Consider the following 26,764-nt stretch of genomic DNA (forward strand, 5'->3'; position numbering starts at 1 on the left):
TTTTATTATTAAAGTGAAATAGTGGGGCCAGCAGTGTGGCACAGGGGATTAGAAGCCCTGGCCTGCCATGCTGGCATCCTATAGGGGCACCGGTTTGACTCCCGCCTATTTCTGATCCAGCTTCCAGCTAATGTGCCTAGGAGGGCAGCAGAGGATTGCCCAGGTGCTTGGGCCTCTGCACCTATATGAGAAACCTGGAAGAGGCTCCTGGCTCCTAGCTTGGGATCTGTTCATCTCCAGCTGTTGTGGTGATTTGGGGAGTGAACCAGCGGATGGAAGACCTCTCTCTGTAATACTGTCTTTCAAGTAAATAGAATAAGTTAAAATAAAAGTGAAAAAACACTGTATGCATATCATAATAGCTACCTCATTCTTTTTATTATTATTTTTTAAAGATTTATTTATTTTACTTGAAAGTCACAGTTACACAGTAAGAGAGAGAGAGAGAGAGAGAGAGAGAGAGATAGGGAGGTCTTCCATCCACTGGTTCACTCCCCAGATGACCATAATGGCCAGAGTTGCACTGATCTGAAGCCAGGAGCCGGGAGCTTCTTCTGGGTTTCCCATGAGGCTACAGGGGCCCAAGGACTTGGGCCATCTTCCACTGCTTTCCCAGACCATATCAGAGAGCTGGATTGGAAGTGGAGCAGCCGGGACTAGAACCGGCACCCATATGGGATGCTGGCACTGCAGGTGGCAGCTTTACATGCTACGCCACAGTGCCGGCCCCAATTTACTTCATTTTAAAAATGCATTTGTATGTTTTATTTGAGATGCAGGGCAGGGTTGGGGGAGAGGTAGGTATCTCCTGCTGCTGGCTAACTCCCCAAATTTTCACATGGCTGGGGCTGGGCTAGACCAAAGCCAGGAGTCTAGAGCTCAACCCCCGTCTCCTGTGTGACCAGCACTGACTCAACTCTTTGAGCCATCACCTGTTTCCTGTCATGCTGTGCATTAGCAGGAAGCTAGAATCCATAGCAGAGCCAGAACTTGAATGCAGCACTCTGATACAGGATATGGATGGCCCGTGCAGCATCTTTTTTAAATTTTTTTATTTTTGACAGGCAGAGTGGACAGTGAGAGAGAGAGAGACAGAGAGAAAGGTCTTCCTTTGCCATTGGTTCACCCTCCAATGGTCGCTGCGGCCGGCGCACTACAGCCAGCGCACCGCGCTGATCTGATGGCAGGAGCCAGGTACTTATCCTGGTCTCCCATGGGGTGCAGGGCCCAAGGACCTGGGCCATCCTCCACTGTACTCCCTGGCCACAGCAGAGAGCTGGCCTGGAAGAGGGGCAACCGGGACAGAATCCGGCATCCTGACCAGGACTAGAACCCGGTGTGCCGGCGCCACAAGGCGGAGGATTAGCCTAGTGAGCTGCGGCGCCAGCCCCGTGCAGCATCTTAACCACTGTGTCAGATGCCTGCCCCTCTAAGTTTGCTTCTTTAGTTGATAGAGTACATACTACAACTTCCTCAAAGTCTGTGAATGAAGTAACATTCCATTCGATTTTTATATTTTATTGTCACATTTGGTTGTTAGTTTGGATACAAATTCTAGGTTAGAAATAATTTTTTCCCTACAAATTTTGAAGGCATTACTCAGTTGCCTTCTAGGTTCCTCTGTAGCCATTAAAAAGTCCAGTGTCTTCTGAATTTCTGATACTTTGTATGTGGTCATTGTTGACCTTTGTAAAATTTCTAATTCTGTTCTTTTGTCTAATATTCTTCACTTAAAAAGAAGAGTACCTGTTATTAAAATAAGCCCAGAAAAATGTTTTTTGATGTTATTGAAAAAGCAAGAACAAAAAAGAGTGATTATAAATAAGACTTAACTGTGTTTTTTACTGCCCTAGAACCAGAAGATTTTTCTGATCATTTCTGGTATTGGCTCAATATTTTATTACATAGGCGATTTAAGGCATAGTTTAATATAAAGAAAACGTCCTGGGTGTACCTTAGCAGGTATCTGTTATGGTTCTAAAACTAAAACTGGACCCACATTCTACTCACTAGATAGATTAAATAGTTATGGATTTGCTAATGAAGGTGAGGGAAGTAGTTGTTCTCTTCATTCATTTGTTACTACCCTGTTTCAATAGTTTCCTTTGAGCAAATACTTAGTTTTACATTGAGGAGCTGTATACCTTAAAATGTCACAAAGTTGTTATTTAACAATCCTCTTCTGAGATTTGTAGCTTTACTTACCTTTTCTTCTTCATTCTTATTACTAAAAGAGACTTGCCACCAAGTTTTGACATTAAATCCAGAAACCCTTTCTTAAATTTCCATGAACATGGGTCTCCTCTGGCAGACTCTGGATTTGCCACTGGTTTTGAGGAAACTTACATAATGAAAACTGGCATTAGTTCCTTGCATTATAAAAAGTCACTAATAATCTTTTCTTTATACAGCCACAAAGCTACTTTTCACCCCCTGCAGGTACACAAATAAATTTATTTTTTATGAAAGTTTTTATTTAATGAATACAAATTTCATAGGTACTGCTTTAGGAATATAGCAGTTCTTGCCCCCATACCTGCCCTCCCACCCCAATTCTTGTCCCACCTCCTACTCCCTTTCCCATCCCATTCTTCATTAAGATTTGTTTTTAATTAATGTTATATATAAAAGACCAACTCTATACTAAGTAAAGATTTCCACAATTTGTACCCACACAGACACACAAAGTATAAAGTACTGTTTGAAAACAAGTTTTACAGTTAATTCTTGTAGTACAACTCATTAAGGACAGAGTTCCTACATGGGGAATAAGTGCACAGTGACTCCTGTTGTTGATTTGACAACTGACACTCTTATTTATGACATCAGTGATCAACCAAGGCTCTTGACGTGAGCTGCTGTCAGTTATTTAGACAGGGCCATGAGCAAAGTAGAAGTTCTCTCTTCCCTTCAGAGAAAAGTACATCCTTCTTTGATGGCCCCTTCTTTCCACTGGGGTCTCACTCACAGAGATCCTTCACGTGGATCATTTTTTGCCACAGTGTCTTGGCTCTCATGAAATACTTTCATGGGGTTTTCAGCCAGATCTGAATGCCTTAAGGGCTGATTCTGAGGTCACAGTGCCATTTAGGGCATTTGTTATTCTATGAGTCTCTGTGAGGACTGCTTCTGGTGTTGAAACAATCTCTCTTTTTCTATCTATTATTATTACCAGACACTTGGTCTTATTTATGTGATCCTTTGACACTTAATCTTATCTATATGATCAGTTACACACTTAATATGATCACTTTTAACACGTAAGATGGCATTAGTACCACTTAGCTTAATGGGATTTGGTGTTCCATGGCAAGTTTTCAACTTTACCCTTAGTGGTAAGTCCATGTAAATGTGTGCAGAACTGTACAGCTCCTCCCTCTCCTATTCCCACTCTTATTTTTTACTGGGATCTATTTTCATTTGGATTTATACATGTATGAATAACTCTATGTTAAGTAACGAGTTTCATCAGTGGCATTAAGTATAAAGAGAAAATAATAAAAAAAAAAAACTGTTTCTCGACAGTCAAGACAATGGCTGTTCAAGTCATTGCTTCTCATAATGTCAATTTCACTTCTACAGGTTTCCTTTTAGGTGCTCTGTTATCACAATTCAGGAAGAACATATGGTATTTGTCCCTTTGGGACTGGCTTATTTTACTCAGCGATGTTTTCCAGTTCATCCATTTTGTTGCAAATGACCAGATTTTTTTTTCTGCTGTGTAGTATTCCATAGAGTAGATATCCCATCATTTCTTTATCCAGTCTTCAGTTGAAGGGCATTTAGGTTGATTCCATGTCTTAGCTATTGTGAATTGAGCTGCAATAAACATAAAGGTGCAGGTAACTCTTTTATTTGCAGGTTTCATTTTCCCTTGGGTAAATTCCGAGGAGTGGGACGGCTGGGTCATGTGGTAGGTGTGGGGAGCAACCGAGACTAGACTAAATTACTGGAACTGCTAAGACTAATTCTATGCATCTGATCTCCCACAATATGGCGCTGAGCGACAGCAAACAACTTCTACACAGCTGCCTCGCCAATTTGACTGATAAACTGCAGGAGCTGATCCTGCTCCTGATTGGAGGAGAGCAGCGTGCTCGGCATGTGGGCAACAGAGCATGGATTGGTGGAAGAGGACTATAAAGAAAGAGGGAGACAATATGTACTGGGGAACATCTGAGCAACCCCTGAGAGAGCCGGCCGGCAGTGTGCCGCTCCTCCGCGGAAGCGGGGAAAGTGGCGGGGGGGCCAGCAGCAAACCCGGGAAGGGCCGGGCAAAAAGAACAGCGCAGGGTCTGGTGTCGTTCCTCCATGAATGGGGGAGCGACAGGTAGGGCTATATTCAGATTTCTGAGGTATCTCCAAACTGTTTTCCGTAGTGGTTTTACCAGTTTGTATTCCCACCAACAGTGGATTAGGATACCTTTTCCCCCACTTCCTCCCCAGCATTTGTTTGTTGATTTCTATATGAAAGCCATTTTAACCAGGATGAGGTAAAACCTCGTTGTGGTTTTAACTTGCATTTCCCTGATGGTTAGTGATCCTGAACATTTTTTCATGTGTCAGTTGGCCATTTCGATTTTCTCTTTAGAAAAAATGTCTATTTAAGTCCTTGGCCCATCTCTTAACTGGGTTGCTTTTTTTGTTGTTGTGGAGTTTCTTGATCTCTTTAGATTCTGGTTTATCAGTTGCATAGTTTGCAAATAATTTCTCCTGTTTTGTTGGTTGCCTCTTCACTTTCCTGATTGTTTCTTTTGCCATACAGAAACTTCTCAATTTGAAGTAATTCCAATTGTTAATTTTGGCTTTGACTGCAAATGCCCTGTAGTATGTCTTTTTTTTTTTTTGACAGGCAGAGTTAGACAGTGAGAGAGAGAGAGAGACAGAGAGAAAGGTCTTCCTTCCGTTGGTTCACCCCTGAAATGGCCACTACGGCTGGTGCACTGTGCCGATCTGAAGCCAGGATCCAGGTGCTTCCTCCTGGTCTCCCATGCAGGTGCAAGGCCCAAGGTGCAGGGCCCACTGACTTCCCGGGCCACAGCAGAGAGCTGGACTGGAAGAGGAGCAACTGGGACAGAATCTGGCACCCTGACTGGGACTAGAACCCAGGGTGCTGGCGCTGCAGGCAGAGGATTAGCTAAGTGAGCCACGGCGCCGGCCCTGTAGTATGTCTTGAAATCTGGTATTGTGATGCCTCTGGCATTTGTTGTATAAGATTGCTTGAGGGGCTAGCACTCTGGTATAATGAGTAAAGCTACTGCCTGCAGTGCCAGTATCCCATATGGGCACCGGTTCAAGTCTCAGCTGCTCCACTTCTGATCCAGCTCTCTGCTGTGACCTAGGAAAGCAGTAGAAGATGGCCCAAGTCTTTGGGCCCCTGCACCCTTGTGGGAAACCCAGAAAAAACTCCTGGCTCCTGATTGGCCCAGCTTCAGCTGTTGCAGCCATTTGGGGAGTGAACCAGTGGATGGAAGACCTCTCTCTCTCTCTACCTCTGCCTCCCTGTGACTCTTCCTTTCAAATAATAAATAAACTTAAAAAAAAAAAAAAGATTGCTTTAGCTCTTTGAGGTCTCCTATGCCTCCATATGAATTTCAGCATCATTTTTTTTCTAGATCTGAGGAGAATGTCTTTGGTATTTTGATTGGTCTTGCATTGAATCTTAAATTCCTTTTGGAAGAATGGATATTTTGATGATATTGATTCCTCCAATCCATGAACATGGAAGATTTTTCCATTTTTTGTATCTTCTATTTCTTTCTTTAATGCTTTGTAATTCTCATCATAGAGATCTTTGACACCTTTGATTAAATTTATTCCAAGGTATTTGTTTTTTTTGTAGCTATTGTGAATGAGATTGATCTTAGAAGCTCTTTCTCAGCCATGGCATTATCTTTGTATACAAAGGGTATTGATTTTTGTGTATTGACTTTACATCCTGTTACTTTACCAAACTCTTCTATGAGTTCCAATAGTCTCTTAGTGGAGTTCTTTGGTCCCCTATATATAGAATCATGTTTTCTGCAAATAGGGATACTCTGAGTTCCTCCTTCCCAATTTGTATTCCTTTGATTTCTTTTACTTGCCTAATGGCTCTGCCTAAAACTTCCAGGACTATATTGAATAGCAGTGGTGAGAGTGGGCATCCCTGTCTGGTACTGGATCTCTTTGGGAATGCTTCCAACTTTTCCCCATTCAATATGATGCTGACCATAGATTTTTAATTAATTGCCTTGTTTGTGTTGAGGAATATTCCTTCTATACCCAATTTGCTTAGAGTTTTCATCATGTAGGGGTATTTTATTTTGTCAGATGCTTTCTCTGAATCTATTGAGATAATCATATGGTCTTTGTTCAGCAATTTGTTAATGTGATGTATCACATTGATTGATTTGTGAATGTTGAACCATCCTTTGCATACCAGGGATAAATCCACTTAGTCTAGGTAGATGTTTCTGATGTGTTGTTGGATTTGATTAGCTAGAATTTTGTTGAGGATTTTTGTGTCTATGTTCATCAGGGAAACTGGATTCTCTTTCTCTGTTGCATCTTTTTCAGGTTTGGGAATTAAGGTGATGCTGGCTTTGTAGAGAGAGAGAGATTCCTTACCTTTTAATTGTTTTGAATAACTTGAGAAGAATTGGAGTTAGTTCTTTAAATGTCTGGTGGAATTCAGCAGTGAAGCCATCCAGTCCTGGGCTTTCCTTTGTTGGGAGCATCTTTATTACTGATTCAGTTTCTGTCTTGGTTATAGGTCTGTTTAGATTTTCTGTGTCTTCATGGCTCAATTTAGGTAGATTGTTTGTGTCCAAAAATCTATCCATTTCTTCTAGGTTTCCCAGCTTGTTGGCATACAGCTCTTTTGTAGTAATTTCTGATGATTCTTTTTATTTCCGTGGTGTCTATTGTTACATTTCCTTTTTCATCTCTAATTTTATTGATTTGGGTTTCTCTCTTCTTTTATTGGGTAGTTGAGCCAATGATGTGTCAATTTTGTTTATGTTTTCAAAAAACCAACTCTTTGTTTTGCTAATCTTTCATATTGCTTTTTTTGGATTCAATTATGTAGATTTCTTCTCTAATTTTAATTATTTCTTTTTTCCTACTAGTTTTGGGTCTGGTTTGCTGTAGTTTTTCTAGATCTTTGAGGTACATTGATAGCTCATTTATTTGGTGCCTTTCTGTTTTCCTTTGTAGGCACCTATTGCTATTAACTTTCCTCTTAACACTGCTTTTGCTGTATCCCATAAGTTTTGATATGTTGTGTTGTCATCTTCAGTCATTTCCATAAAGTTTTTAGTTTCTCTTTTGATATCTTCTGTGGCCCACTGTTCATTCATGAGCATGTTGTTCAGTCTCCATGTGTTTACATATGCTCTAGAAATTCTTGAGTTGCCGATTTCCAGCTTCATTCCAGTGTGGCCTGAGAAGATAACATGGTATGATTTCGATTTTTTTGAATTTGCTGAGACTCTCTTTATGGCCTGTTATGTGGACAATCCTAGAGAAAGTTCCATGTGCTGCTGAGAAGAATGTGTATTCTGCAACTGTAGGATGAAAAGTTCTGTCTGTAGATATCTGTTCGGTCCATATGGTCTGTAGTTTTGATTAAATCTGTTGTTTCCTTGCTGATTTTTTGTCTAGTTGATCTGTCCATTGCTAAAAGTAGGATATTGAAACTCCCTCACGACATTTGTATTTGAGTCTATGTGCCCCTTTAGGTCCCTTAATATTTCTTTTAAATAGCCAGATGCCCTATAATTAGGTGCATATATGTTTAATAGTTACATCTTCCTGTTGAATCAATCCCTTAATCATTATATAGTGCCCTTCTTTGTCTTTTTTAACAGTTTTTGTGTTAAAGTCTATTTTGTCTGATATTAAGATGGCTACAACAGCTCTTTTTTTGGTTTCTGTTAGTATGGAATATCTTTTTCCATCCTTTCAGTCTGTGTGCATCTTTGTCGGTGGGATATGTTTCCTGTAGGCAGCAAATAGAAGGGTTTTGTTTTTTAATCCATTCAGCCAGTCTCTGTTTTTTTACTTGAGAGTTAAGGCCCTTCATATTCGAGGTGACTTTTGATAAGTATTGACTTTGCCCTGCCATTTTTTCTATAAGTATTCCCATCATTTGGTTGCTAGAAGTAGTTTCCCCAGAAGTCATCTGGAAGAACTGTTTCAGCTTTGGTTTAATTTAGGATAATGGAATCCTCTCAGGAGATCTCAAAAACCACAAAGAGTGAAAGACAGGGTAGCCTGTCACAAAACCATCATACAGGATCTCCGCACGTTGGGAATGGGAAATGGAAGTGTTTTTGCTAACAACCATCTGTATTTCAGAATCTCATTTTGCTATAAATAATGGTTAATTTATTAGAGGATTTGAGATGTCAGATCAAATCCTTGCATTTGGCCCTTGCTTCACCTTTAGTTTTCTTTAATTCCAAAGAAACACACCTTGCTCTTTGTTCCTGCTGGCATCGCTCCTTGCCTTTCTCCAGTTGGCATCGTGGTAAAAACCTCTGTACTGTGCTGCTCAGTGCATGGCAGCTAAAAACGTTAACATTTGAACAAAGAGCATTTTTTGTCATGGCTAATCTGCCTTTCATAAAATAGAACTTTACTTATAGGAATTGATTAAACTAATTTATATAATTATTCTCTGGTTGTGTAAGGATTTAAAGAGAAGGTACCTATAATAATCTGATGAATCCAGTTCTCCATCCTCTTCATTTGTCCTTATTTTAAGATCTCTCCCATCTTACATGATCTCAAAATCCTGTGGGTTTTGTTTGTCTTTCAGATGGACTTACATTCACTTCCCCGAAACTTAGGTTGTAAACGTGTTGTAGATCTTCAGGACTAACGGGAATTGCTTGGCTAACCAAATTGCCCATTTTTGTCAAAGCAATTACTTACAGCCAATCGTCACTTTTGGTTTTCTCATTTTGAAAGAAAACTTTCTTTCTTGAAATGTTAGGAAACATTGTCATCTTTTTAAGTTCTTTTTTATTTTAATTAGTTTGCCAACAGTTGTGTATATGAAGAATACAATCTGAAAGATGGCGCCATTAACTTACTTTCATCCAGGTCAACTCTGCAAGAAAAAGGAATATTTTGTTACTCAGTCCAGTCACTTAGACTTCATCAGTGCTAGCTTCAAGCTCCATTTAGAGAGTTCCAAAACAGCTTGTGTTTTTAAATAGTCAGGGCTTTGCTACCTGTGCTAACGGTGTTATTCTCTCTGTTGCGGAGAGCAAGTCCATCTCATTTGTCTTGCTTCACTAACTTGACGCTTTCCTCTTAATGCTGTTGTTCTTCAGCCTGCTTTACTTCTTTTCTTCCCTTGTTTGATTCTTTCCTCTGTGAGGACATCTTATTGGTCTAGATTTGCTTCTGAGTAGAACTTTTAATAAGCAAATAGTGCTTTGTGATAAATAGGCTCTCCTTGGGTTAACTAATTAGTCTACTTCACCTGGTCTTCCATCGTTTTCCAGGACAGTCTCCGTAAGAAGGATGACAGGATTGAAGAGCTGGAAGAAGCACTAAGAGAGAGTGTACAGATAACTGCAGAGCGAGAAATGGTGCTAGCACAAGAGGAATCAGCCAGGACCAATGCTGAGAAACAGGTCTGCGATTTTATACAGTTATTAGCAATGCGGCTGGTTAAACGAAAGGTAAAACCCAACCAGTATAGTTTAGGTGAACAACACATACCGTATATTTGTTTATCGGGTTTCAAAACCACTTCATTACCTGTAAGTATCTAGGCTTAAATAAGAATTGAAAAATGGTTGCACAGGAATTGACTTGGGTTAATGCAGATGTCTCTATTAATAGTTTAGAATTGATTTCATGTGTATTTATGTAGAGTATGCTTATATGTCTGATGAGATGAAATGGTGCTTTTCTGCTATAAGAATCAGGAAAGCCTTGACTTTAAAATTGAATTAGAAAAAAATAGATATTTCTGAATCAATAATGTTAATTTCAATATTTTATACCTTGTCCTGTTCAAAAGAGCAATGAAGGTTATAACAAAACAATTAAGGGTAATAACAAAATGTGAAGGACATAGCTGCCATGGCACCTGAGAACCACATTAGCCTATCTCAGCCTTCAGGTGACTTATTGAAGAGTTCTGCTGTTGCTGTTTGTGGCTTTGTTTCTGTATTTTCTACATCATTTTAAATCTCCATATCTTCGATTTTGACTTTTAATTAAGAAAAGTAAAGATGGGAAGTGTGAATGGAGGAAATATTTTTAACAAGTAAAGGCTATAACTCAGTTCCTATTCTGAGAAGGTAATTTTCAGTTTTGAATCTACCTCACACAGCAAGAGGTTCATGACATTTGATTTTTGTAGTGGTTGTCTCCATTGCTTTGTGGGAGAACTGTGAATGCTAAACAAATTAAAAGAGCTCAGTAACGATGTGATGTGAATAGTTGGGAGTCCCCCTTGATCAGACCACTGGTGTTATTGTGAGTTTAGGTGATTGAATAATAAAGAACATGCATTTCAAGGCAGACGTGTACCCCAAGAAGCCCCTCCATAGCCATGTTAGACACAAGGACGTGGTTTCTTCTGTGTCAAGTGTAGAAAGAAAAGCCCATCGACATTTATTAGAAAAGCTGAGGAAAACTGACCTTTTTGCAGAATGAGTACCTTTCAGCACCCTTTTCCTAGGTAATTGCGGCATCTGCTCTGTCTTGGAATACCTTCTTGAAGCACAAACAGAGCTTGGGGAGGGCTTCAAAGAGGGGTGGAGGCAGCCTTTGTTCCAGGATGCGGAGGGATTTTTTAAAATCTTCTTAACCCATTTCACAGTCTTTCTTTTATTTTCCAAATGTCTCTCTCTTTTTCTTTCTGTAAAGAATTCCTTCTGCCTCAATTTCATTATTTAGTAGCAAGTCTTAAATATCAAAGATCACAGAGATGTTGGCAATTAATAATAGATGTGTCATTATGGAATATAGACTTGAGTTACAGTTTTTGTTCTTTAATGTGTAAACTGATTATTTGCTTTTTTGGAACTATTATCTATTTATAGTTAATAGAATTTTTTCAGAGCAGTTCTGTAGGTATACCAAAAAATTAAGCAGAAAGAAGAGTTTCTGTTTATTCCTTTTTCCTCAGTTGTCCCATTATTAATGTCTTGCATTAGTATGATGTATTTGGTAAGATTAGCGAGCCAATATCGATACATTATTAACTATTCCACTGGGATTCATTCTTTTTCATATAGGTTTTGACAGAAGTGTGATTACAATATTATACCTAGTAAGTTTCACTGCCAAAGTCTTCTGTATTCTACCTTTTTCAGTTTTCCTCCATCTTCTTAATCCCTGATCTTTTTACTATCTCTGTAGTTTTGCCTTTTCTTTTACTGATAGTTAGAATCACACAGTATATAGCCTTTTTGATTAGTCTCTTTGACTTTGCCTCTGCAGTTAAGATTTTTCTTTTTGTGGATTAAGAGCTTATTTCTTTTTATCTCTGAGCAATATTCCCATTATATAGACATACCATAGTTTGTTCATTCTACCACTTATTGGAGGATATCTTGGTTGCTTCTGAATTATGGCAGTTATAATAAAGCTGTTATAAAAATTCTTGTCCAGGTTTTTATATGTACATAAATTTTCAACTCATTTGGGTTGAAATTGATTATATATTAAGATTGTATGATAAGATAATACTCAGTTTTGTAAAAAACTACAAGATTGGCTTCCAAAGTGGCTATATAAAATTTGCTTTTAATTGCATGCTTTTTTCCTTCTCTCCTTCCTGTTTATCTTGTTTCCCACCATTCTGCTATCACTGCTATCCGAAGCTGTTGAGTGATACATTGCATGAGACCAGTCATTTGGGCTTTAAGTGGTTCAAGGTATGAAGAAAACTGCTTTTGTTTGTACTTTGAATTCTTACAGCCTTCATCTACCACCCTTGGTTCTTCCTTCTAGTGTTATTTTCATATTTTTCTGTCTTCTAACTCGACTTAATTTTACTTCTGTTTGTTAATAATATGTATTGAGATCATCTACAGTTACTCTTTTGAAATGCCTTAAATGGATGAAGTTTGGCCAGGAACATTATTTGTATTTTCTTTTTCAGGTCCAGAAACTAATTTGTTTTTAAATTTGGCCTTTGAGAAGAAATGAGTCCCTTTGGGGGATGTCTACATGTCTTAATTTCTCCAAGTGAAACTGTATGGGAACCGTAGCTCTTTATTAAATTAAGATAGACCCTTCTGATGTTTGGGCAGGGAAAAATTCCCACAGGAAAACATTTTTTTTAATGTCATTCCTATATTGTCACAGGATCCCCTTACGGTTTCTTAATTCCTCATACTATACATGCTGTTTAAATTGAACCTATCCAGAGATTTAGGGAAGTTGTTCAGTGACCAAGTGAAGGAAGATGCCCTCTAACTGGTTTTGGCAAATGGAGATGTGAACGTGAATAATCCCCAAAGGGGAAAAGTCACAGGTTCCTTTACTTTTATTTTATCTCTTCCCACATGAGAGTTATTTTCCTGAAACTTTCTCTGCTCAACTTTTGGCAGATTGTATTTCATTTGATCTAAGAGTCTGTACAGGGACTTAGAAAGTTTTTGGAAAGTGGAATTAAGAGATGTGTATTTTGATACAAAAAAATTAAATCCCTGCATAGTTTTTTCATGATACACATTTTCCATGAACTTCTTTAAGAGCCTACTGATTTTTAGAAAATGAGCACTTAAACAAGCCTCAGAATTGCCAGGGTCTAAAGAGCAGTACTCTTGCTTCAACCATTTTGTCATCAACATAATATTTTAGAAATGCTTAAAAAAAAAAACTAGAAAAGACTGCATTAGTATTCTTCAAGCATAAATTTATTTCTTCAAGGAATTATTTGCAACCAAGCCTGCTTAATAAAGATTTTTTAAATGCCCGCAAAGATATTTTTATATTTCATTAAGCTGAATTTACATTTGTTTCTAAAGTATATTTTTAATCTTTTGAGCAATGATAAATATATATTCTCTCAAGAAAACTGACATTCACACATGGGAGTTTGGATTTTTTTAAGCCCATTATTTAATAGTGATGCTGTTAAATTTTTTTCAAATTGCATTTTAGCATCATTTGGCTTAGATGTTAAGTATAAATTCCTGACCTTTAAGATTGTAATATTTTATCTATGTTAAGTAGAATTTCTTAACCTTTGAGATGGTAAGATTTTATCTGTGGTTTGCTTACCAGTTACATTCTGCCCTCCATCTCAATGGGGTTCCACATCTGGGGATTTAACTGATGATAGATAGGAAATGCTTGAACTTTTTTGGATCACTATTCCTTAAATAATACAGTATAACAACTATTTACATAACATTTACATTGTGGTAGGTATTATAAATAGCTTAGAGATGATTTAACATATACAAGAGAATGTGCATAGGATATATGCAAATACCATGCCCTTTGATATAAGGGACTTGAACATCCATGAGTTTCTGTGTCCCTGGCGTTTCCTGGAACTAATCCCCTGTGTACAGCAAGGGACAACTATATAGATTATTGAGCATTTTTAACATTGCATCTTTTTATTACTTTGAAAGACTTAGTAAGTTCCCCATTGGCTATAAATCTGTTTACACAGCAATTATCAACATGTACTCAAGTACATTTTCAGGCAGCATAGTTGCCTCTACTGAAACAGCACTGGTAGTAAGGTAGTCTATGGAGGATGCTGTGTGCTGGTACAGCTGTAATTATATTCCCCAACCCTCCCCACTTTTACCCATTTCCAGAGTGTGCGGTAAGTATTTGGTTTTAAAAACAATCCTGTACTGGTCTGAATATAAGTTACATTTTGCTCAGTTGTTAATTAATAACAGTAATGCTCTAAAAATAAAGGGACATGTTAACTCATGCTGGTTTTTTTTAGAAACATTCCTGTAATATCTTGCTATTTTACACATGTTGTACTAAGCAGTGAAGATGAAAATTATTTTGGATAAAGACTGAAGAATAAACATATAATTAAATTTGATAAATGCCATGGTAGAGGTATAGAGTGCTTTAAGAACGGAGGATGTGGCCGGCGCCATGGCTCGCTAGGCTAATCCTCCGCCTTGCGGCGCCGGCACACCGGGTTCTAGTCCCGTCGGGGCGCCGGATTCTGTCCTGGTTGCCCCTCTTCCAGGCCAGCTCTCTGCTGTGGCCAGGGAGTGCAGTGGAGGATAGCCCAGGTCCTTGGGCCCTGCACCCCATGGGAGACCAGGATAAGTACCTGGCTCCTGCCATTGGATCAGCGCAGTGCGCTGGCCAAGGCGGCCATTGGAGGGTGAACCAACGGCAAAGGAAGACCTTTCTCTCTGTCTCTCTCTCTCTCACTGTCCACTCTGCCTGTCAAAAAATAAATAAATAAATAAAATAAAAAGAATGGAGGATGTGGGAGTCATGTGTCATCAGTTTGAAGAGGTCTTCTTGCATGATATGGCTGTGCAGGAGTTGAGCCTTAATAAGAAAAGTTTAGGCAAGGAACTGAGGGAGGATATTCAGTGTATCCTACATAGAGGGACCAGCATAGGTAAAAGCTTGGAAGCATTTGAACTCTAGTGGGTAGATATAAATGGCAAAACTTGGGGAGAAAGAGAAAGACAAGAGCAAGGGAGAGGGAGAGAGGTTGGTTATTTACACAACCTTGCCCAATCAGATCAAGCTTGTTCACTCTAATATTCAGGAATTTTTATTTTATATTCAAGACAGTAGAGGAGAACCACTGAAGCATTTTAAGCAGGAAATAATAATTACTTATTAGTTTGCTTGCTCATTCATTCCGCAGATCCTTATTGATCATCCAATATGTGTGTGTTAGTCCTGGGCAATAAATATATAATAATGAACAAAGCATCTATGGTTTATCCCCTAAGAGACAGTTTGGAGTACAATACAGACATGAACCCAATCACTAACATGCAATAACAAGTTATCACTAAGTACTCTAAAGGATAAGAACAAGCTTTCTGTGATAAGACAATAATTTGATGGAAGTTGGAGGGCTTAGAATATATTTTAGATCAAAAATCAGAAAGTAACATGTAACTGAGCCCTGAACCATAGGAAGCAACTCACCGTGTGACCAGTGAAAAAGAATCTGTTATTAAGAGTACAGTGAGGTAGAAAAGAACAGGACATATTGGAGGAAGACTAGTGTGACTGCGCAAGATCTGTAGGGCCTTCTGTTAAACCGTGGCAGGAAGTCTGTGGGTTTTTGTTGTTGTTAAAAATTTATTTATTTATTGAGAGAGAGATGGAGAGACCGAGAGAGGTCTTCAGTCTGCTGGTTCACTCCCAAAATGGCTGCGACTGGGCCAGGCTGAAGCCAGGAGTCAGGTGCTTCATCCAGGTCTCCCATGTGGTACAGGGACGAAGCACTTGAGCAGTCTTCTGCTGCTTTCCCAGTAGCATTAGCAGGGAGCTGGATCGGAAGTGGAGAAGCCAGGACTCAAACTGGCACCCACATGGGATGCCACCGTTACAGACAGCAGCTTAACCTGCTGTGCCACAGAGCTGACCGCGAAGTTTGTGTTTTTTAAGAGTGAAGCCATTGGGGCCGGTGCTGTGGCGTAGCATGTAAAGCTGCCACCTGCAGTGCCGGCATCCCATACGGGCACCTGTTTGAGTCCCGGCTGCTCCACTTCTGATCCAGCTCTCTGCTATGGCCTGGGAAAGCAGTAGAAGATGGCCCAAGTCCTTGGACTCCTGCACCCGCATGGGAGACCCAGAAGCTCCTGGCTCCTGGCTTCTGATCAGCGTGGCTCTGGCCACTGCGGCCAATTGGGGAGTGAACCAGCAGATGGAAAACCTCTCTCTCTCTCTCTCTGCCTCTCCTTCTCTCTCTGTGTAACTCTGACCTTCAAATAAATAAATAATAAATCTTAAAAAAAAAAAAAAGAGTGAAGCCATTGAAGAGTTTTAAAGGAGGATACCATCTGATCTATGCTTTTCAAAGATTATCTGCATATTAGCTGGAGAATGAATTAGAAGGGGAGTAATAGAAAGAAGAAGGTCAAATGTATTATTAGAGTAGCCCATATGAAAAATATTCAAGCTGAGGTATCAGCACTTTCCCAAAGGGAATTGGGCACAGCTTCTCACCTTCCAGACACACCGTTCCCACAAGATCAGTATGTTTGAAAGGCGCTAGGACGTTCAGATTCTCCTTTTTCACTTTCCCTCTCACAGTTGTACACTCTCCACTTTATTAATATGCACACCTGTCCTGACTCACCATTATATAATCCTCTAGGGAGTGAAAACTCTGGGACAAAAGAACAATTGAAAGTATTAGTGCCAAGGCCGCAGAATGGAGAAAATATTTGCAGACTATTCATCTGACAAAGGACTGATATAGAAAATGTAAAAGGAAGTCAAAAAGTTCAACAGCAACAAAAAATTCAATTTAAAAATGGGCAATTCCTCTGAATAGACATTTCTCAAAAGAAGAAATACAAATAGCCAATGAATATATGAAAAAATGCTCAATATCATTAATCTTGAATATCATTAATCCTGAAGGGATTAATCTTCAATTATTATTATCATTAATCCTCAGTATCCTGAAGAGTAATGCAAATTAAATCTAGAATGAAGAGCAAACGTTTAGCCCAGTATCCCACTTCAGAGTGCATGGGTTCAATCCCTGGCTTTGGCTCTTTATTTATTGTTAAAATTTTGATTCTCATATATCAAGTTTCATTTCTGTGACTCACAGAAATTCTCATTCCCCCCTTTGGCACAGCGTTATAATCATAGAGTTTGTAGTATTTGCAACAGCTGAAATAACACAGCTGACTACGGGAATGATGAGATGGGTATTGTTCTTACTACTGGATCTTTCATTCTCTTAAGAGTTTCTTTTAATGGCAGGTTCTTAATAATTTGTCTGTTATTTCTCATTTTACTTTTAGGCTTTCCTCATAAGACTAATTTGAGTAGCGTTAGTAAATGGCTAGAAATGTGTGCTGTGGAATCCATTCCTAATGCAGTCCCTCAGTTTTACTAAGCCTTATAGCCTATGGTTTCCTGAAGAATGGATCGGAGGAAGGGGAAAATGTTTTCTTAGCATTGTTTGAAACAAAATACTGGTTTGAGGGTGTTACCCCTTAGAAGATTATAGAACATTTAAGATTGAAAATAAATTCTGAAAGTTTAATCTTAGTAATCTTAAATTGAAATTAAAAGTATCTGTTTAAATTTATGACTTTCTTATGTTAAACACACAGATAAACACATGCACATTTCCTGTGTGTTGATATTACCTAGGAAAATGGTGTTCTGAGTAGCGGCGTATATTCCTAGTGCTTAATTTCCAGTGGTCTCTGATTATTGTTCCTTATTATCAGGACTTGAATAATTCCAAACAGAATTTCCTTTTTTCCTTTTTGCATAAGGTAAATATTACACATGCTTTTCTTCATGAAAGCTCATGGGTTACTGAAGCCTCTGTACTCTTTATAACAGTGCTATCCAATAGATCTTTCTAAGACATTGGAAATGTTTTAAATCTGTTCCTCTAAGATAGTAGCCTTTAGTCAGTTTCTGTTGAATATATAAAATAAGCACCTTGAAAACTGAGTAATTACTTTTATTTAACTTTGATACAATATGTTCGTGTCTTTTGGGTATATACCCAGTAGTGAGATTGCTGGATCATGTGGCAAGTCTGTTTCTAGTTTTTTAAGAAATCCGTGGTCTAAAATATATTTGTCAAAATAATTTCTTCCCTCAGGAAATAATAATTAAGGATTAGGTTAGTAAAGGACTAGGTTACATCCAAAAGATATGTGTATATATGTTTGTATTTTACTCCATATTTTTATAATACTAGATGCTTATATATATAGCATGATTTTTGGAATTAGTAGAAGAAAAAGTAGAATATTTACAGAAATGAATCATTTACATTAAATGGCAATCCAAGCATTATTAAGAGTTTAATGGTACTAGAGATATTCATATATTCAGTTAATGTTTATTGAGAATTTACTATGTGCCATATACTGGGACTATTTTAGTGAGCCAAAACAATATGGTCCTTTTCCTAATGGAACACATATGTTTAATGGTGGATTTTTTTTTTTAAAGAATTTATTTATTTGAAAGTTAGAGTTAGGGCCGGCACCATGGCTCAATAGGCTAATCCTCCGCCTGCGGTGCCGGCACCTCAGGTTCTAATCCTGGTCGGGGTGCCGGATTCTGTCCTGGTTGCTCTTCTTCCAGTCCAGCTCTCTGCTGTGGCTCAGGAGTGCAGTGAAGGATGGCCCAAGTGCATGGGTCCTGCACCCACATGGGAGACCAGGAGAAGCACCTGGCTCCTGGCTCCTGGCTCCTGGCTTTGGATCAGCGCGGTGCACCGGCCGCAGAGGCCACTGGAGGGTGAACCAACGGAAAAGGAAGACCTTTCTCTCTGTCTCTCTCACTGTCCACTCTGTCTGTATGACAATAGGTCTGATCTGATTTCATCATCATTTAAAAAAAATCATCTATTATTTTTCACTTTATGTTTCTGTGTGGGAGCAAACTGTTGAAATACTTACTTAAGGTATACTAAGCTGATCTTCTGTATATTAAGATAATCGAAAATGAATCTTGATGTGAATGGAAGGGGAGAGGGAGTGGGAAAGGGGAGGGTTGTGGGTGGGAGGGACGGTATGGGGGGGGAAGCCATTGTAACACATGAGTCGTACTTTGGAAATTTATATTCATTAAATAAAAGATTAAAAAAAAAAAAAACAAGTGCTTACACAGGGAAAAAAAAAAGAAAGAGAGAAAGAAAGAGAGAGAGAAAGAGAGACAGGGAGGGAGGGAGGAAGCAAGGAAGGAAGGAAGAAAGGAAGAAAGAGACTTTCCATCCACTGGTTAGAGAAGGAAGTAAGGGAGGAAGGGAGGAAGGAAGGAAGGGAGGGAGGAAGGAAGGGAGGGAGGAAGGAAGGGAGGGAGGAGGGGAGGGAGGATTAGACTTTCTATCCACTGGTTCATTCCCCAAATGACCACAATGGCCAGGGCTGGGCCAGGCCACAGCCAGGAGCCAGGAGCTTCCTCCAGTTCTCCCAGGTGGGTGTAGGGGCCCAAGCACTTGTGCTGTCTTCCAGTGCTTTCCCAGGTGTCGCTCCTCCTCCTCTTCGTGGAGGAACGACACAGGACCCTGCGTTGTTCTTCTGTCTGCTCGGCCCTCCCCGGGTTTGCTGCTGGTTCTTCCCGGGTTGGCTACCAACCCTTCCACCTCCGTGGAAGGGCGGTCCCCCCTGCCACTTTCCCCACTTCCGCTGGGGAGCGGCACACCGCCGGCCGGCTCTCTCGGGGGCTGCACAGGTGTTCCTTCAGATAGGTGTTCCCCGGTGCATATTGTCTCTCTCCTCCTTTATAGTCCTCTTCCACCAATCCCAACTCTGCTACCCACACGCCGAGTCCGCTGCTCTCCTGCAATCAGGAGCAGGTCCTGCAGCTTGTCAAGTTGGTGAGAGGCAGCTGGGTAGAAGCTGTTTGCTCCTCTCCCAGCGCCATATTGTGGGAGAGCAGATGCATAGAATAAGTCTTAATTCCAGTAACTTAGTCTAGTCTGAGTTGCTCCCAGTTGCTCCCCACACCCAGGTGCATTAGGAAGGAGCTGGATAGAAAGTGGAGCACCTGGGACTCAAGACGGTGTCCATATGAGATGTGCCTGCATCACAGGTGATGGCTTGACCCACTATGGCACAATGCTCCTCCCCATAATGGGGGAGATTAATCATAGGTGATCCTAGAAATATGTGCATACTTTAAATTTTGACACAAATAAATAAAACTGTAGTATTTTATAAAATAGCAAAGGGACTTCATTTAAAATGAATGGTCAAGAAGTACATTTCTAATGCTTTGATATTTAAATTGTGACATGAAAAGTAAATGAAAATTTATTTGAAAGCAAATGGAAATTAATTAGATTAGGAATGGCAAGCAGTTTGCTTCAGCTGGAGCCACACGTGTAGAGGTCCTAGAAACAGAAATAGTTTGGCCTCATCAGAGAACCAAAAGGAAGTTGGGGTTCGTGGAGAGTACGAAGTAGAAGTGAATCGGTAGTTTCATGGGTACGTAGGTGAGTGAATGATTAAGTGAGGGAAAGCAGGGATGATTTGACATGAAACTAACTGGAGAGGTAGGCAGAAACCATACTGGGTAGAATAATCATGCTAATGATTTTAATTTTTATCTTAACCCCAGTGGTTAAGCTTTAAGTCATTTTCAGTAGGAGAAGGGTAAGATCCATTTTCTATTTTAAAAAGATTAGTAGGGGAGTTATATGAAGAATTAATAGAAGGTGGATGAAGAGCCACAATAGAACGAGCCAAGGACCTGTTAGATGTTGCATGCTCAAGGGACATGGTATGCTGTTGGCTGGGGAGATGGAGAGATCTGTTTGGAGACAATCAACAAGATTTGCTGATGGAGTTCATGTGAAGGATGAGGGAGAGGGATGTGGCTGACATTGATCCCTAGGTCTTCTACTATGAAGCCCTGGGTGATTATTGAACTATGGGGGAAACTGGAGGAGGAAGAATTCAAGGGAGGGATTCAGCTTTGTTAATATGTTAAATTTGAAATGCCTATGACCTCTTTCAAATGAAGGTGTCAAGTAATTGAATTTGTGAACTTAGTTTGTTAGAGAATGCTCTGAGTTAAAACACAAGGTTGGAACAAATTGTGTGATTGGCTCTTCTTTGTTAACTTTGTGTTAGCAGAGGTCCACATACAGGCTTCCTCCAGTTGATTACTCTCTCTGTGCATATGGACTGAACTTTGGATGACTCCTTAAGTGTCGCTCCCCCTCTTCATGGAGGAACGACACTAAACCCTGCCTAGGCTTCATATCCGAGTCACGGCACCATTATGTCGCTCCCCCTCTTCGTGGAGGAACGACACAGGACCCTGCGCTGTTCTTTTGTCTGCTCGGCCCTCCCCGGGTTTGCTGCTGGTTCTTCCCGGGTTGGCTACTGTCCCTTCCACCTCCGTGGAAGGGCGGTTCCCCCTGGCCGCTTTCCCCACTTCCGCAGGGGAGCGGCACACCGCCGGCCGGCTCTCTCGGGGGCTGCACAGGCGTTCCCTTAGATGTTCCCTGGTGCATGCCGTCTCTCTCCTCCTTTATAGTCCTCCTCCGCCAATCCCAACTCGGCTGCCCACACGCCGAGTATGCTGCTCTCCAATCAGGAGCAAGTCCTACAGTTTATTGGTTGAACTGGAGGCAGCTGTGCGGAAGCTGTTTACTTCTCTCCCAGCGCCATATTGTGGGAGAGCAGATGCATAGAATAAGTCTTAATTCCAGTAACTCAGTCCAGTCCGGGCTGCTCCCCACACTTAAGTGTGCAATTGGTCTATTAAGGAAAATGTGACACACAGGATGTACATCTTATAATACAAACAAGACTTTAGATACTGCATTTATTGATTCTTTACTGTCTACCAGTCAGAGTGATAAATATTTTCTTGGTGGTATTTTTTTTTTTTTTTTTTTGACAGGTACAGTGGACAGTGAGAGAGACAGAGAGAAAGGTCTTCCTTTTACCGTTGGTTCACCCTCCAGTGGCTGCCGTGGCCGGTGCACTGCGCTGATCCGATGGCAGGAGCCAGGTGCTTCTCCTGGTCTCCCATGGGGTGCAGGGCCCAAGCACTTGGGCCATCCTCCACTGCACTCCCTGGCCACAGCAGAAAGCTGGCCTGGAAGAGGGGCAACCGGGACAGAATCCGGTGCCCCAACTGGGACTAGAACCCCGTGTGCCGGCGCCACAAGGTGGAGGATTAGCCTAGTGAGCCGCGGCGCCAGCTTCTTGGTGGTATTTTTTAGAGAACAAATTATCATATATATTTAGTGTTTCTGAGTACAAAATAAGCATCAGTGCTCACTGGAGTTTTTTTGTTTTTCATTGTTGTGGTTGTTTAACTTTGAAGCCTGGGTTGTGTCTCCTCCATATTTTTTAACTGCATCCTGTACTTATCCCTGTTTTTATAACTCTGTGTTAATATTACTTATCTATGATATATTACTCTAAGAAACTCCCTCTTAAGTTTTCTCCCACAGCATGGAAGTTCCTTGAGGGTAGGAGTTTTGTTTATTGTTACAAACTTAATACTACCATCATCCCTGTAATATAATGGCATTCAGCGAACGGTTATTGAGTGAATGAACTAATTAATAAGTGAATGAAAATTTATTCTGACCTCCTGACTGTTTATGCCTACAATAACAGCAGCATCACTTTATTTACTAAACAATTTGGTGTTTAATGGTAATTTTATGAATTTATAGTAGTTAGGAACATGATGTTTTTATTCTTTGTTACAGCTGTTTTTCCACTGAATTTGGTAAAACACCTTGTCATTTGAACAGAGAAAAGCAAAGATTTCAGATTTGTAGATTTAAAGAATTAGCATAGTTGTTATTTATTTTAAACGAACTTATTCTTTTTTAGCTAATGAAAGTATTTAGCCAGAATGGAAAAAATAAAAGAGAAGTCATTATTTTTATCCCTGAACTATCCTTCATTGAGAATGAAGTAGAAGACTTACATGGTCTAGTAGATAGATATTCATGTCCCCCTGGTATTGCTTGTTTAGCTAGATGGAGAGAGCTGAGAGTCTTAGGTTATAGATGTCCTCAACTCTGAAATATGCTCATAAAAACAGGTAATAATCCACAACATTCTGTAGAGAAGATATGAGCCAGATATGAATACCAGTATCATCTTGATCCTGCTGTACTTCATTTCAGTGGGACTGATTTCTTCATTTTTCAAATGTCTCATCTTTTCCCACCTGAAAATAGATTAATTAATATTACAAAGACTGATTTCTTTTATATTGTTCTAAGGAATGCATTTAATATTTATAGGTAATATTTTTTAACATATATAACTTTCTTTTTCTTGCCCTTAGACGTCTAAGACCATTGTCCATGTCAGTAGTGACAGAGATTTCTGAGATGAGTAGCAGAGTAGTCTAAAAGTCTTTCAAATACAAATATGTTTTTCAGAACTTTGTAGAATCATTTGATCTTACGAGAAAGTCCATTTGTAAGTTAGCAACATAAACTCTGCGTGGTAAGCAGTTTACAGGTTTCTGCAAAACTCATCATTTTTGGTCAATGCACAGATCAAGCATAATGTTCAATGATATTTCACATAGAAATGTAAGATATTATGAAGCACATTATTATTAAGCATATGAAAAGTATGAATTTAATTTAGGGATCTGAAAAGAAATGACAATTAAGCTCATAATCATTTTCTCTTTGCTATTGTGTGCTCAATTCAATATTTAAAATCAAGCTCTGTCAAGAGGAACCTAGTAACTTTCATTGTAGACTCTTGCTCTAATGTCAAGGAGTTTGAATCTCCTTTGTTATGGTGGCTGGTTATGAAATCAGTCACTTGACAGACCCTGAAGTGAGACTGTTGGAAATACGTCATGTCTGCCCTCATGGTGACAGCTGGCTACAAAACAAACCCCACCAGAGCCATTCTACAATTGACAAGGGACTTCAAAGGCCAACAGGGCTGCCACTTCAAAGAGAATTCTGCCATCCCTGGCTTGTTGAAAGAAGTTGTTAAATGGCTGTACCCTGCTGTAGCAGAAATCTCCATGTTTAAACTTCTTTTGATCTTAGAAAGATATATAAAATGGCCATAAGTTAGAGGAATGATGTAGTCTGTAGTAATAGCTACTCAATATTATACTGCATTTCTGTCTAATTATTTATGGAAATTACTCAGGTATGTTTAAAATAATAGGAAATCTGGAAATTCAGTGTGTCAGAGAATGATTGTTCTCTGTATAGGGATCTGAAAATTGTACTTGAAACTCCATAGTATTGTTCTAAAAATCTTAAAATAGACGCAATAAGTGAGATGGTGAATAAAATGAAGCTCTGAGTGTATTTTTAAAGCTTATTTCTATTTATCTTTATAATTTTCCTCTTTAGCAGAATCAGATACTGAATGTTGATTGTAAGTATGGCTGAATATTCAAATCTGTAATCTCAAGGCTAATTTGTGGTGTTTAAACAGATATTGTTCCCCATTTACTAACTACATACCTAAAATTTGAAACTACCATGTACTCTAATTAAAATAGTTTTCATCCAGTTTTGTGGAATACAACTTTGAAATAATCACCTTGTCTTTATATTAAACAACAAAAGAACAAAAGACCTCAGTGGTTTAATACAACTTTTAATACAGGATCAGAATACTAACAAGCATCTTCAGGAATAACAAGGGAAAAGACAGGGGCATGAAATTTTTTAAGTAGAATACTAATAGCCCAAAAAGACATCCCTGTGATGGGAGTGATGTTTAGTATACTTGAAAGAGAAAACAGAAAACATTGTGAATAATTCAGCAGTAGGGATATGGGGAGTTTATGCGTTATACGAAATAGGATTATGCATTTAGTTGGAATTTGAAATTCTTATGAGTCAACAGTCTGACCTTTTCTTAATTATGTGTTTTCTCTCTCATTCTATATATTATAGAAGGATATAGCTAAGAGTCCCTAGATTCTTTTTCCCTAGTCTTGTTTTCTTATTTCTTATACAATTTCTCATTATATTAAGTTAATAAAATGGATTGGCAGAAACTCTAGCCACTGTAGCTTCCTCTAAAATGTTGCCAGATGGGGTCAGTAGATAACTACTAAGGAAATTTTGAAGCTGAACTAAAGCTTCTGGGAAATAATCATATGAGATTATATGACCAAAAGAAATCCACTAGAAACAGGAGTAGTTTGTACTGTGGTAGTAGTTCTTAAAATAATGCATCTTGGTTGGTCTTTATTTTATCCTGTTTTCTTCCTTTTGAAAAATGTTTGATAAATACCTGAGTATATTGTCTTGAAACTTGGGGAAAAATTTACATATCTAAATTTAAACTTTAGTTTTCACTTTTATTCAATAAAACATCTACATATCTGTTGTCAGAAGTATGACAGAATGAAAAAATTGACTTCCATAGAAACGAAATAAAACTTTGTTGTGCCCCAACATCTAATCATACAGCTGAATGCCAGAAGTCTACTGATTTTCAAAGCAGATATGTTTTTACATGTCTGCCTAAAGTGCATAATAGCTACTACACAAGGAAGCACTTTTGGAGTCTGTGTGGCAGATCTATAACAGATGATTTATAGTTCGCTTGTGATGAGTTCTTGGGGTGTTTGGCCTTTATTCTGTTATCTCCTACTGGGAAGTTTGATAAACTAAGTTATTGACGATAGAGGCAGTCATCCAAGATATGGCTGGAGGTGAAGCCATGAAAGCCAGATGGCTTCCCACAGATTTTTATATGCAATTTATGTTCTCCTTGGCTGCACCTTCCTGGATGTTTTTAATGAAAGATACTTTCCTGGATAAATGTGCACAGTAGGATTTATCCTTCTCAACAAATTGTTTTTGTGTTTGACATATCCTGAGCTGTATATTACATTCAGTTGTCCCTTCTTCTTTCCCCTTCCCACTTTAATAAATGAATAGAGACACAGGAAGTGTCAATGTGAAGTGCATCAGATCAGAAGTCAAGTGTTGTAGATTCTTTTCCTTGTTTTGTTTATTAGCTGTTTTCAGGGTTAAGATCCCATAATCTGCAAGGCTCTGTAGCTTCATCTAAATGGAAAAAAATGATCCCAAGCATCTATTCACTATCTCACATTATGATAACCAGGCAGCACACAAATGTTGAGCCTTATTACTATGGCCAGTATAATTTGTGTGTGTGAGTGTACATGTACACATAATATACACATGCTCAATTGATGCTTATGAGTTTCCTCTTGGTGTCAGACATTCCTCTAGGTTTCCATACATTAAATCCCTCCCTGTACTTTTTTCCCTTAGCTAATAGTAAGCTACTAATAGAGTCAAATAACTGTCATTTTATCCATCAAAATTTTGTTTCAAACCATTGTCCAAGGGTATTAAAATAATGCATTTTCTTGACATAATAATGACATACTAACTTTGTTTACATCTTGGTAGAAGTTTATTTTCTTCAGCATTGGAAATGAGAAAGATTAAAACTTACAGTTAAATACCAGTAAACATTTATTTTTGCTGTTAAAAACTTAAGGAAACAGTGTAAAACAGTTTTACTAAAATCATTTCATTGGACCATGAGAAGGCCTCAAGCCCTGCATACCTTGTTCTGTGTTGTTAAACTTTGTACCTGTAAGAGGATTGCCATTTTCTATAATAAAATGCAGTTAAGATTTGGTCCATTTGAAATAACCAACTAAGAAGGAAATTTTTTTCTAAAACCTAGATATTCTATCTAGTAGTTCAACACTTATTTTATTCCCTTATCTTTTTAAAATATTTATTTTTATTTAATTGAAAGGCAGAGTTACAGAGAGAAAAGGAGAGAAATCTCAATCTGCTGGCTCACTCCCCAGACAGTTGCAGTGGCCGGGGCCTGTTCCAGGCCAAAGCCAACAGCCCAGAACTCTGTCTGGGTCTCCCACGTGGGTGGCAGGGGACCAAATACTTGGACCATCTTTTGCCACTTTCCCAGATGCATTAACAGGGAACTGGATCAGAATTGGAACAGCAGGAACTGGTATTCCCTTGTCTTCCAAGCAAAGTAGGGAAGAATTTTTATTTTCCAAAGAGAACTTACTAGAAGTGAAGTTCAAGAGAAGGTGTTTCCATTCCACCTCTATTTGTGTTTCTTTTTCTGAATTACTCATTTGTCAC

At 39.1% G+C, this 26,764-nt stretch overlaps 1 protein-coding gene across 13 annotated transcripts in view; it reads left to right on the forward strand.

The window, feature by feature from the left end:
• Positions 1 to 26,764, forward strand: part of ERC1 (ELKS/RAB6-interacting/CAST family member 1) — a 522,480-nt gene that overhangs the window by 246,381 nt on the left and 249,335 nt on the right. For 8 of the 13 annotated variants that reach the window (XR_016213449.1, XR_016213450.1, XR_016213451.1 and 5 more), the window contains one exon: positions 9,498 to 9,629. The exons of the other annotated variants lie outside the window; for them this stretch is intronic. Coding sequence is in view for 5 of the 8 variants with exons in the window: in XM_089304491.1 (XP_089160617.1) it covers positions 9,498 to 9,629 (132 nt within the window). In the remaining 3 variants the exon portion in view is untranslated. The remainder of the gene's footprint in view (positions 1 to 9,497; positions 9,630 to 26,764) is intronic. 13 annotated transcript variants of the gene reach the window in all.

Source organism: Oryctolagus cuniculus, chromosome 9 (assembly GCF_051225735.1).
Source record: "Oryctolagus cuniculus isolate XC-2025 breed Fujian yellow rabbit chromosome 9, ASM5122573v1, whole genome shotgun sequence".
Taxonomy (NCBI): Eukaryota; Metazoa; Chordata; class Mammalia; order Lagomorpha; family Leporidae; genus Oryctolagus; species Oryctolagus cuniculus.